The sequence below is a fragment of the Convolutriloba macropyga genome, chromosome 2, assembly GCF_964194025.1.
Source record: "Convolutriloba macropyga chromosome 2, txConMacr16.3, whole genome shotgun sequence".
In the NCBI taxonomy this organism is placed as follows: Eukaryota; Metazoa; Xenacoelomorpha; order Acoela; family Convolutidae; genus Convolutriloba; species Convolutriloba macropyga.
The window spans coordinates 78,968,663-78,982,675 of NC_134469.1; the positions used below are offsets into that span (position 1 = coordinate 78,968,663).

General features: G+C 37.1%; 2 protein-coding genes across 2 annotated transcripts in view; both read right to left on the bottom strand.

Moving 5' to 3' along the window:
* LOC142334765 (methylglyoxal reductase DkgA-like) overlaps positions 1–14,013 on the bottom strand; it is a 431,775-nt gene that overhangs the window by 5,174 nt on the left and 412,588 nt on the right. Inside the window, exons 2-3 of the mRNA XM_075383050.1 lie at positions 1,504–1,543; positions 45–230 (exon numbers count right to left, since the gene is read on the bottom strand). Coding sequence (XP_075239165.1) covers positions 45–230; positions 1,504–1,537 — 220 coding nt within the window. The 5' untranslated portion in view covers positions 1,538–1,543. The remainder of the gene's footprint in view (positions 1–44; positions 231–1,503; positions 1,544–14,013) is intronic.
* LOC142335493 (uridine diphosphate glucose pyrophosphatase NUDT14-like) lies at positions 5,953–6,840 on the bottom strand. Its single transcript, XM_075384019.1, has one exon. The coding sequence runs from the start codon at positions 6,777–6,779 to the stop codon at positions 6,132–6,134; it is 648 nt and encodes a 215-aa protein (XP_075240134.1). The 5' UTR covers positions 6,780–6,840; the 3' UTR covers positions 5,953–6,131.

Here is a 14,013-nt window from a genome sequence, read left to right on the forward strand (position 1 = left end):
GTGAAAGAGCCCAAATTTGAAGCTTTAGCGTCAAGAGGGCGTACCAGACTGCAGTTGATTTTGAATCGCCTTGCCCACAAGCTCCTCCTGGTAGTGTTTCGGCTGACATGCTGTATCTATCCCCCTGAAACCATTATCCAAAGCTAGTTCTACCAGCCGAGTCGTCTGATCTTTCTTCCACGCAGTTCCATATATCAACCTGGGCATCCACACACCATGAGGACATTTGACTAAAGAGCAACATGAACACTTTATTGTGTCATTTGAATGCCACCAGGAATTTCCTTCATTGAAAAATAAAAACCTGCAGTGTACATTTAAAAGTATCCGCATGATATTTTTATCCGCACGCTGAGTTCTATACACATTTCCTGTACAAACAACACCCGATAACTAGTTTGAATAAATAGCCTTTCTAACTTAAACAACTATTTTACTTCAACTTCTTAAAACACCCCACCGAAAATATCAACCATTTCAATTTTTAATAAAAGGTTCATGAAAATTCTTAACATTCAATCTCACGCCAATAAGAATCATATATTCTATATCAAAGAAACAACTTTTTGAGCATCATCCCAAAGAGGTGCTTTAATGGTTAATAAAAAAACCTCACCAAAAAAAATTCGTCTTTTCATTGAAGGCTGATCTGTTATATTTTGATTAAAAATCTGTATAAGTTATTGCTGCCTCTATTAGCTGATCTCAAATAACCTTCATTTAGAGTGACACATACCCATTTGACCTTATCTCGCGAAATTTAATCACACTAATGAACAAAAAAACTCGATCCACTAAGAGCGAAAAATGACGTCACGCATGCAATTCAGTTGAAATTACATGAACGAATGAACAAAAAGCAGATTTGAAGTGGTGACGTCATGGTGGTCGTAACAAAAATCATGACGACGAAATAAAAAAAACATAGCAGGACAAGTCCTGACGTACAATTCAAAGAATTTTCATTGGCTTAACAAACAACTAGCCCTAGAACGGACAATGAGCGAATTGGGAAAACCATTTCTAAAAAAAATCAGATGAAAAAAAAACAAAAAAAAACAGAAAATCAATGTCAAAATGCTGCTAGGGAGAACAAAAAACCACTAGTGATATGTAATTTTGATTCTAACAGAAAACTAGGTCCAGAATGAGCTGTGAATGAATTGGGAAAACTATTTAGAAAAAAGTCCGATCCAAAAAATCGAAAAAACAGTAAAAATCAGAGTGAAATGGCCGCATGTGAACAAAAATTAGAGCGAAAAAAATTCACGCCGCAAAACCACTCGCTTTTTCGCTCCATTTCCTGTTTCGGCATGACCAAAATCACTACTCCAATTTGCCTTCAAAAATCATTAAAATGTGTGAACAGATCTTAAAAAAAAGACAGCGCCCCAATACAATTCAAATTCTTTGAAAAAAAAACCAAGAGAAGGCCAATAATAGCCCCAGCTATTGCTGTGCGGCTATTAACAAACCTACTTCTTTTTAATTTGAAAAACTTACTGATGTGATGCGCTGGCAGCCCATAAGCAGACATCGCAAACTGAAAATATTGCAAAAGTAGACTACAACGGAGGCTCAGTGCGACTACCATTCAACTCAGCGTATTTAAAACTTAAAACACCATTTACGAATAAAATGAAATTTACAACACCCTAAATGAGAATGGATCTTGGCTTAGACGTCGGGTATAAATTATTTCTAGGATATATTATATACATTGTCTTCTACCAACGCAAAATTATAAAACAAGAAGTTCCTGTACAATTTCTACAAGACTGATACTGATAAAGGTGCATTTCAAAATGTTCCAGCACATTATTTAGTTCGCTACATTGATAGAAGTTCTGCTCTATTTTTGATGGATTTTTTTACAGTATCAAATTTTTTCGTTCACGTTGTCTTGTTGTGATTGTTTTCGTTTTCGGATGGTGTTTCAATTAAACTATATTTCTTATCGTCCAGGTCGATTAAACTAAAGTTTGATTAAAGCATATCTAATAGAGCGCAGACCCGAAAAAAACATTTGAAGGTAATTTTCTACATTTTCTAACTTTCGTGCATTAGCTGTTGATGGATACCAAATCATAGGTTAAAACTAGCATCACAAAACTGGTGCATGTATTTATTTTCATAAACAAACTCGCATTGTGATATTACGTCGAATTGAACACAGAGCGTGAATTACTGTGTTAGATCTGTGTGAGCAGTTTTCATTTCATGGTTACCAATTTTACTATTTTTAATTGTAATTTTTAATTGTTACAATTTTTACAATAATACCAAGATCTATCTGGCCATCGTTACACGACAGGCTGACATCGCTAATGACGAATATATTGCCTCACGAAACTGTAGCAAGTTACATTTGTAGAAGCTTAAGCTAATTTGGTTATTTTCGAACCAATATTCCATGTGCCTGGTGCTTTTGGTTAGCGACAGAGAATGCGAAGCAATAATTTTTGTATTATAAACAAGCCGAAGAAGTTTTTCGTCTTCTAAACAGTGAGGTTAATCGTTCATCAAAACTATGAGAAGCAGTGGTCCTAAGATCAACTCCTGGGAACACCGCTAGTTACTGTTGTTTTCCAGAGCAATAATGATTGGTTTTGGGCCCAATCAATGAGATATGAGCTTAATAGTGCAAGTAACTTACCGCCGATTCCAAAGATTTTTGCGGTTTTCAAGAATATCGTCGGGCGGAAGTGTCGAAGGAATTCGAGAAGTCTAGGTAGATCACAGGGAGTTAATTTATTTCGAGTTGTCAAGTCGAAATGTTTGTATATTTTATCAACGAAGACCTGTAACTGCGGTACACACGATCATTGATGACGGAAGCGGAATTGACTTATATGATTTTTACTGCTGGCAAAAAAAGTATAGCTGATTAAAAACAATGCTTGCTGGCAGTTTTGAAAGAACATATCAGACTTATGGGATGGTGTGAAGTGATGTCTATTTTGCTGCCTCCATTATGCAATGTCACAACATGTGACACTTTCTAGAGATCGGGACATGCTCCTTTAATCGTTTTAAAACCTAAAGCGATTCAGCCAACTATTTAGATCGCAAGCGATGTAGCCAACTCATTGGCAAGCATTTCTAAAATAAGCTTTGCTAATGAATCTGGACGGTGATGATCTGTTTGATGATAGATGCATGCTTTGAAGGAAAGCTTCCATAGTAGAAAACAAACGGACAGGCAACTAGGTGATAGCTTACGTGGTGAAAATGCATTATTGTTCCGACCCAATTTGACAGGAACATTGAACGAGAGAATAGAGTATTTAGTGTGATAGACGTGTATAGATGAAAAACCCATCGCGAGCAGTTATATTTGCAAGATTTTGTGGAATTAATGACATTCGACTATATTCCGTCTTGCACTAAAATCGTTATACATTTGCATTTTTATACAAAATTTGACGTGAGTTTCGAATACTTAAAAAGAATATGAGTTAATTCGGCATTTCAATGCCCATAATACACGAAACTAAGGGATTTTCAAACATCAAATATTGCATTTTGAGTTCTCTAGCAACGAGTCAGCTTTGTGAATATCTCGTTCAATTTCTTCAAAAGACTCGAAAAATTCCTTCGATGGAGACACCTTGAGTCCACTATTTTTTTGTAACGTTTATATGCATGCCGTATAATTGAGGTTGATTTTAAGCTGAATTATTTATGTATTTTTTGCCCATGAAAATCGAGCATTTAAAATCGCAACAGCGTGGCAAAGAGTAAAAGAACAAAGCAGTTTAACCATCTTTTCTTTGTAAGCGGAGAAAACGAGAAAAACTTGTTTGAAACAGACTATTGATTTTGTCTAACACGTCTATTGTCGATTTTTAGTATAAGGACAGTTGATATAATTCTCATTATACATATAGAGTTGTACTCCTCTAGCTATTTTAACAGTATATCTTTAAATTGAGGCTAACTGCTACATAATCTTTGAACATTATTTTTATGGTTTACCCTCTCTGATTTGCAGGTATTGTTCCAATCTATTAACTCGAAACGCCAGAAAGCAGTAATATGATATACAAAAAATAAGAAAAATTTCAATGCACAATCTACAAGATTATCAAAAATAATAAGGACTTTACAAAAAGCTAGCTTAAGAGGGTAAGGAAAGAAGTGAGTGAGCACAAAATAAAGGATCCAAAATAAAGGAATTTACCATTCCATTTAAATCAAGAATTTAAAATTCCTACTATGCTCAACTTTTAACTTAGATACTATAACGCTCTAAGAGAACTTAGCAATTAATAAATTCCGATTTATGCATTTTGAGATGAGAAATCAGACAAAAACAAAAGAAAAAAGAAACCATTAAGAAAAAAGCGAACAGAACCCAGATACATGCTAGAAGATTTGTTCTGAGAGTTGGATAATTAATCGAATGGTTGCCTGAGGTTCAATTTATTGTCACCTTCTTTAGCTAGAGGGGAAAACGAAGTTACTTGCGTGGGAAGAAACATTAGAAGGGGAAGTCCATTAGATGGCTTCAAATGACGATAAGAAGTCATTTGAGAGGTAACAGACCACTATTAACATCTATTGGGAAAAACTAGGCCAATTTTGGCGGAATTTTTTACTTGATTTAGAAGTAAACTGCCGACTACGATAACAACTACTTAAAACTGTGAAAGAAAAACACTCTAGATCAGACAGGACTCAATCGAAAAGTCAAGATTTGCATTAAATACACGACTAACATATTCGTTTCAAAATTCGTTCAAGGACATTCAATTAACTGTTTATCAGATGTTTAATCAAAAGCCTTAAATTCTTAAATTAACGCAGAGTAACATTTCGCTATTAGAAAAAAAAGAAAGCTCAACTGTTCAGCGTTTTATAGTAGATGAAAAAAAAGCAACCCCTGCACAATCTTAAAACACAAATCAGCAAAATTGTCTGTATCTGGAGGAAGAGGAGGATGGATTAATGCCCATGGGTGTTAACTCTTCGTTTGTTATCTAGCAGTTTTTGGGATGTAATTCAAACTTTCGAGCTGCAGTTGACAAGTTCATTGTAGATTCCATTGAATAAAGCTGAGTAAATTATTAATCAATTGCCGGATCTTTTCCGTTTGTGCCCCCCCCCCCCCCAACTTTCTGTGCATATTATTTGCAACCCCCAGACACACATTCCATATTTTTATATAATGATTTACCATGCAATGACACGTGCTCTGTATTGGGGGGAGCATAACGTACTGGGGGGAGGGGGGGCATAAACGGAAAAGATCCCAATTGCCTTGTCCGTCAATTTTGCACAATATTGAGCAGCTTCGTAGCGCGGCAGAAAAAGTTTTTCAAGGCTCGGTTTTGAGGTCACAGGGAACACTTTTGATGAAATCAGGTAGGTCTTTGACGTACAAAATGAACATTAGCAGTCCGAGAATTGAGCGTTTAGGTACACCAATCTTAACCTTGGTTAGTTTCGATTTTATGCAACCAACTTTTACAATTTCTTCACAGTTGCTGAGGTACCTTGACAGCAGCTTGAAATTTTTCGTCGACACCTGTTTTTTTAAACATCTACAAAACGCTCTAATGATGGAGTATATTTGCTTGAAAATAGTTTTCTCCAAAGCCTTCGAGACATTCCCCAGTAGGCAAACTGGCGTGTATTGATAGATGTCAGACGAGTAGTTTCCCTTGTGTATAGGCGTCACCTTTACATTACCAGCGAATTAATCAAAAAATTGTACGCTCGTACGAAATCTTGTTTACATGCTCAGTAGTATTTTAACTTTGGTCCCTAAATCCGAGAAAAACCACGGGCCACATGTCAAAACAACTAAGCAAGAATCCAGCATCTAGACGTGACTTGATTTTTTTTACTTAATTAGATGAAGTTTCCATTTGAATATACTAGAGACGTTGTTCACAAATAAACTGTGTTGCCTACTCATGTAAAAACCAAGCAATCCATTATTAAGAACAACTTTACAAGATTTAATTTTTGAAAATAAGATTTATAAGACATTATCTACACATCACACAAGCGATAGTTATATTTCAAAAATTTAAAAATATCGCTGCCTCAATAATACAGTGAAGTTGAGTAAAGATGAAAACCGCAAAAATTCGTCATAACTTAAGGGCGGACTGTCGGTGTGATTAAGAGACGTCGAAATCTTTGTACTTCTGCAAAAACCAGAGACACGCGAACTTCAGTACAATATTTCCTGAGCATTGGGAGCTAGAATCATCAATAACTGCTTCTGCAAACGATTTTGCAGGTCTTTCTTCAACTGTTATACTTTCTCCTTCGTTTAACAGTCCTCCGCCATTTGATACCTTCTGATCATCGGAAACTTCAACGAAATATACATAATCTGTTCCCACTCGAGCCCCTGACAGAAAAAAAGTAATTAAGGTGAGGTCGTCAGCGCTCACTTTGTACCCCGTTTCTTCCAACACTTCCTCAGCAGCCGCTTGTTGGGGCGTCAACTCTGGTTTGTCACAAAGCCCGGCGCATAATTCCAACGTTAACCCTTTATCATAGGGCATTTTGTCTGAACTAAGGGAACCGTAAACCTTGCCTTCTTTCTTGAAGTACTGGCTTGTGTAGACAACAGCTCTAAATTGCTTCACGAAAACAAAACTTTTCCTATTTTTGTTAAAAATGAGGATATAAACGGAGTCCTTTATCTCAAACGTTTCCCATTCCACCGGATGGCCTTCAACTTCAAAGTCTATTTTGATAGGTTTAATATATTTCAGATTATTGGGGTTCTCGGACGTGCGAACATTTGTTATTGACATGATTCACAACCAGTAATATACTACATCAGTTGTGCTCTGAAATAACCGTAGAAGGATTACTTAAAAAACAGCACATCTCTTAAAAAGACAAATTATAATATCCATATATATCCCCACTTATTCTCGAGTAACTATCCAATGCAGGAGATAGATTAGTTGATGATAAACTTAGACTCAGAGTGTAGGGGTACACTCCTTGACAAATTTAAACGCACAAATGCTATTTTACATGATCAACTGCCTGTTTTAGAAGCCATTTTTAGTCGATATAACTTTTTTTGACTTTTCAGATCAATCGACATACATTCATACAAGCATACTTAGAGGAAATCCAGACAGAAGTATGCAATTCCCATAAGCAGCTGTAATTTGAGTCTCGTGTGAAATCCGTGAACTTGCTCATAAATTTGTTGAACTCACAATGCAAAATTTTGTTCAAAAATAGAGGCATCAGCATGCTGGGCAGATTTCACGTGTGACATGAAATACAGCTCCTTACTTCTATCAGGATTTCCTCTATAAGTGAGTTTGTAAGTTTATTCGAAATTATATCAATTAAACTTCTGATGGTTATTCGTCGATTGTTAAAAAAAAAAATAAAAAGAAACCACCAATATTATTGTCTTCAATACAATTGTCTTCAATACAATTGGCTTCAAAAACAATCAATCTGACATGTAAAATTACATTTCTCCGTCCACTTTGTCAATGAGTGTATTAGAGCAGGTGACTTCAAAAAGAGCCGATATTAAAACAGACGTCAAACAGAGCCAACAAATTAATAAACATAACAGACAAACATCGGGCGACTTGCTCTCAAACGACCGCCGAGCGGTTGTCTTTGTCAGTAGCTAGCCACGATTTAGTGAGGCTAGCTTTAGATTAATTGAAGGGGCGTAAGGTGAGCGCAGCGGAGTTGCACCGCAGCGTGAGTGCAAAAGTGGATTAGGGGGACTGCTTTGGGGGGCGGTGGGTGGGTGGGGGTGCTGGATTAATTTTTAAGCACCGCCCTTGATACCATAATTATAAGTCTCAAACAGTTTCTGTTAATCGCATACTTGAAGAACAGTGAGCTGAACGGCTCTAAGAGAAATTTTTGCAAACTTGACCTACCTCTTTGGACCTACCTCTTGACCTACTGTCGGTCAGTAGAAAAACTAATGATCATCGAAGCTATATATATCAGCAAGCTGAAGCCGGCACTAAACACACGCGACGAATATAGGGGGAGGGAACTCACGCTAAAATATTAGTTCAAATCATATTTTTGACTAAATGAGAATGCATAGGGCAAAAAACATTTTGTGCATGACAAAACGAAATTTGCAAAACCTCCACAAGAGGGATACTTATGGTTAGGGCAAATTCGGAATAACCCTAAAAATACAAGAACATGGACAAAATCGAAAAATCCGGAATAGGAATGTTTTTAAGTAAATTGATAACAGATGTAAATATGTGTTGTAAATAGGCTAAATATTGTATATAAGGAAAAATTTTCGATTGAATTTTTTAGAATGTTTCCTAGAATTGTTTTAATTGTCATCTCAGACAAATGTAAATACATATTCATTTTATCTTTTAACAATTTGTAAAACAGTTTTAACCTGACGATGAACGTAAAGTTCGAAAACGTTTGTTTTAAGTATTGGAAGTAATTTTAATTTGACAAATTGGTTTCTTTTACACTACCTCTTTTTGTTTCGAAATTGCTGTCAAGTAAGCAATCTCCAAGACTTGAAAAAATTCTTTGGCCACCAATGGTCGTTTAACTCAATGGTCGAAAAAGACAAAATATATAAAAAATTTGGAAACAATTGCAAATTTTAAAAAATCTACAAACTATGCAGTAACTTATTACCAAAAATTAGAGGAAGTTCAGCGGCTCTTGACAACAGAGAAATCTTTTAAAAAAATGACAAAATTACAAAGAAATTTAAAAAATTTTTTAAAAAAAGAATTATGAAACCAGTGATATTTAAAAGTTGAAAATTAATCTATGAACAGCAAAAATTTTCCAGTAAAAAATCATCAAACCCTAAAGGAGGGTTCAACATTGGAGGGTCCTTGAAACTATCACAACCCCCCTTCACAACACAAGTAAAGGTCTCCAACACACTTTGAGCTGAAACAGAGCTAAAAAGCTCTAAAACCACGGCGGTACCTGTTTATCACGATTTTGAGGACGAAAAGTCAAAAGCATCAGGCAAAAATTGGTCAAGCTGAAAATCGCAAAAAAAGACCGACAGGACTAATATAATTGCTACAAACTTCAGAACAACATTAACAGAAGTCGCCCAATAGCTTCCTTTGGGCCAAGAACGGTGAACAGCCGGCTGTGCTCAACTTGGATTCGAAATACCATGATTAGGGTTTCAAGTGTGAGAAGAGTGTCCGAGTATTTAATAGAACAACCGTAAAACTATCTCAAGCACATTCGTTGGACTTTCTCGAAAGCCCTGAGGTCTGCGAGAGACAAACAGCAGACTTAAGAACCATAGAGCAGTGTTGGAACAATATAGTCGGCTAGGACAAAGTATAAGATTCTTAAGCTTGTAGAAAATCTCGGTGGCTGTTGGTGACTTTACTTTGAGTGTGCGTGTTCCATTTTATTTTTTTGTTGACATTAGCACCGAGATCCTTCACGCACACTTGTTGTAGAATTTTGATAATGTCGTACTCTAACAAAGGCTCGAGCACCACAAAAAATATAGCCCTTTTTTGGCGTTGACAATCATCCCGTTTGCCTGATTTCAATTGCGGAAACGTAAAATACTAGTTTCGCGTCATCAGCAAAAAACCACATAATACTGTCCAAAAGAATACAAAGCAGGTCGTTGAGAAGAATCAAGAAGAGCAGGGGCCCAAGTACTTAGCCCTGGGGTACGCCAATAAAAACTCTTGTGTTGATCGAAGTAAACCCATTGATTCGTACTGCTTGAAATCTCCCCAGGGAAGTAACTTCCAAAAAGGGAGGCAAAATTCGAGTACAGACCAATTTTTGGAGATTCTTTAGCAAAACGGATTGAGGCACACGATCGAATCTCGAAGGTTTTCTCGTACTCGAAGTATATAGAGAAGATTATATCTCCCGTGTTGAGATAGAGGTAGTTGACCTATTCTTGGAGCTGATAAATCATAAACTTTTTAGCCTGGAAACCGTACTGCCTCGGATAAATTTCATTCTTGAGTAGTTCAAAAACTTGTGGCGTAACTCTTTGAATATCAATTAGACTTTTGGCAGCAAACTAATTGAATTGTAATTGATTATCTTGTTTCCGAAAGCTCCCTTGTGAAAAGGTTTATTACATGAAGGTTTCCATATTTCGGGGAATTGGCAGTTCAGGATTTGCAATTGAAGACCATACGGAACAATGTTGCAAAAATACCACAGCATTTCTTCATTAGTCCATTCTAGAAATCGTTATCAGTCTCATATACGCGAGCGGTGCTTTTTAGAATTACGTGAAGAAAATCAGTGTCGCTAAATGATCCACAGATGTCATTGAAGAAAATAAGTCTTTGGCTGGCATCTGGTATCATTGTTTCGTATGAGTTCGTGTTTAAGTTCGATGCAAAGAAATTTTTGAAAGCATCTGCATCGTCAATTTATTAACCGAATTCCAATGTACCTGAAAACATTTGATGGGGAAGATTTTTTTCCTTGAAGCTTTCAATGAATTTCAAACAAGAATACAGGTTGGATTTAAATTTCCCAGTTATGAAGAGGACTTTGTCCAATTCCAAAGATTTCTCAAAGTTTTCCCAAGGTTGCTCACGACATCTTGACCAGAATGATGCTTTTTCTTGCTAGTTGCCGGTTTATTCAAAGTATGCACAGTGTGAGTAGTAGGTTGGCATGGACGACTTTTTTCTGGTTTCTCTTCAAAATGACTGTTTGACACTAAGGGACGCAGATGTTGGTAGAAATTGACGAATTTGTCTACAGGAGAATTGAAGAAGGTGTAACTTTGCCATAGTGATCAAGAAGTGACAAAAGCATGTTCAGTAAACGCATAATTTCGAATACTTACAGAGGAGTATGAGGATTTTGTGGATATCTTTGGTGATAAGGGAGCATTATCAGAAAACGGAGTGAGTGGGAGCACGAGGCAGTGTCGACCAATCAGTTTTTGGAAAAATAAAATCAACAAGAAGGCTTATATGGCGAGATTCAAAAGCAAAGTTGCCATTAAATTTCAGCACAAATGTCTAGCCATGATGTAAAAGGCTAGCCAAAGATGTTGTTGTGACTTGATATTAATTACCTTGTGGGGACAGGTAGACCAGAATGAAAAGGACGAGACAATCGTCAAATTTGATCAGTGCTGACGTACAAAAATTGACGTTGCTTATGACAAGGATGCAACAGAACTCCGCACACGATGTGTTGCAGGTGTTCTGCAAAATTGTAGTCCCGCAATATCGACCTTGTTTGCGGTCTTGTATTCCAATAACTGAAGGAATATAATACTGCAAGTAATATACAACAAATAAAACTGCGACAGGGCTTACCGTTTGTCCCGTTGATTTTGGAAGGTAACAACTACTGGTCTGGTAGAATACTATTTTGGCATCATCCGTAAATAACCATATAAAACTGACCAAGAGAAAACAGGGCAGGTCTATGGGAGAATCCAAGAAGAGCAGGTGCCCAAGCACTGAACCCTGGGGTACGCTAACTCAAAATTCTTGTGTGCAACAAATAAAACCATTGGTTCGTACTGCTTGAATTTTTTCCAGGAGGCAATTTTCAAAGGGGGAGTTAAAATTCGAGTCCGGACCAATTTTTCGGAGATTCTTTAGTAAAACGGAGTAAGGCACACAATCGACGAAGGCTTTCTCGTACTCGAAGTATATCGAGAAGATTATTTCTCTCGTGTTGAGATAGAGGTAGTTGACCTATTCTCGGAGCTGATAAATCATAAATTTTTTAGCCTGGAAAACGTACTGCCTCGGATAAGTTTCATTCTTGAGTTGTTCAAAAAAAAAACTTGTGGCGTAACTTTTCGAATATCAATTAGACCTTTGGCAGCAAACTAACAGGAGGGTAATTCGTGATCTTTTATTTGCGCAAGCTCCCTTGTCAATAGGTTTATTACATGAAGGTTTCCATATTTCGGGGAATTGGCAGTTCAAGATTACGCAATTGATGACCATATGGACCATATTGAAGACCATCCGAGGAGGCAACTTCCAAAGAGAGAAGCAAAATTCGAGTACAGACCATTTTTTCGGAGTTTCTTTTGTAAAACGGAGTGAGGCACACGATCTACGAAGGCTTTCTTCTACTCGAAGTATATCGAGAAGAGTATATCTCCCGTCTTGAGATAGAGGTAGTTGAGTTTTTTTAGGAGCTAACAAATCGTAAATTTTTTAGCCCGGAAACCATACTGCCTCGAATAAATTTTGTTTTGAGTATATCAATAAGAAACTTGTGGCGTAACCTTTCGAATATCAATCAGATCTTTGACAGCAAACTAATTGGGCGGTAATTGGTGATCTTGTTTCCACAAGTTCTTTTGTGAAAACGTTTAATACATGAAGGTTTCCATATTTCGGGGAATTGGCAGTTCAGAATTCTGAGATTGAAGACCATACGGAACAATGTTGCAAAAAGACCAGAACATTTCCTTTTTAGTCCATTCTAGAAATCGTTTTGGGTCTCATAAATGCGAGCGGTGCTTTTTAGAGTTAAATGAAGAATATCAGTGTCGCTAAATGATCCACAGATGTAATTGAAGAAAATAAGTCTTTGGATGTCATCTGGAATCATTGTTTCGTATGAGTTCGTATTTAAATTCGATGCAAAGAAATCCTTAAATGAATTTGCAACGTCAATCTTTGAGCCAAATTCCAATGTGCCCGAAAACATTTGATGGGGAAAAATTGTCTCTTGAGGCTTTTGATGAGTTTGAAGCAAGAATACAGGTTGGAAGTACCTTTCCCAAATATGAAGAGCACTTTGTTCAATTCCAAAGATTTCTCAATGGTGCCCCATATTTGCCTCTGACATTATGACCAGAATGATACTTTATCTCGCTAGTTGTCAGTTTATTCAAAGTATGCACAGTATGGGTAGTAAGTTGGCACGGACGCCTTTCGGGTTACACCCGAAATGACTGTTTGACACTAAGACACAGATGTTGGTAGAAATCGACGACCATGTCTACAGAAGTACAACTGAAGATGGTGTAACTTTTCCATAGTGATCAAAAAGTGACAATGCTTGGTTCAGCAAACGCATAATTCCGAATTCTCACAGAGGAAAGTGAGGATTTTGTGGATATCTTTGCTGATAAGGGAACATGATCAGAGAACAGAGTGAGTGGGAGAACGAGGCAGTCAACACTGCCCGCGATAGATGAGGGAACGAGAATTCTGTCGAGGGAGTTGCCACGGCTGTGCGTGGAGCTGAGAATAGTAAGGCAAAATTCATAGTCATCTAAAAAGTTTAAAAAACTGGTTTCTCTCGCAGATTAGCTGAAAGTCGACCAATCAGTTTTTGTAAAATTAAATTACCAAGAAGGCATATATGGCGGGATTCAAATGCAAAATTGTCATCTAATTCCAGCACAAATGTCAAGTCATGATGTAGAGCGCTAGCCAAAAATGTAGTTGTGACCTGATTTTGATTACCTTGTGTGGGCAAGTAGACCAAAATAAAGAGGACGAGACGATCGTCAAATTTGATCAGGGCTGCTATAGACGTTGCCTATGACAGGACGGCCACAGAACTTCGCATATAATGCGCTGGAGGTTTTTTATGTCCTAGCATGTCGATCTTGTATGCGGTCTTGTCTTCCAATAACTAAAAACGATCCCCAGCTGACAAGTCACTGTTTTCAGGAGTCAGCTCTAGCCATGTCTCGACGAGAAAAGCAAAGTGTGGTTCGTGTTTAAGCAAGATGGATGCCAGGTCAACACGTTTTTCTAGAGATAGCATTCCCCGACAATTCAGAAGAAAACAAACGTGAAAGCCATTTCCTAGTCAATTGTCTTTAATTCGCATTGCCAGACCATCTGGGGCTTCGGAGTGATCCAAAACCATGTTTCCATGACACAGTTTTAAGTTCAAAATTTTTCTCTTTTGTTTTGAGATGCCCAGATTCGATAACTTGAAACGCAAACTGAGCAGTTGTTTCTCCAGGGTTCGTTTTTCCGGATTTAACATTAATTTCAAATAGAACTCGGTCTTTTTCAGCAAATAAGATTTCGACAGGGCTATCCGTTT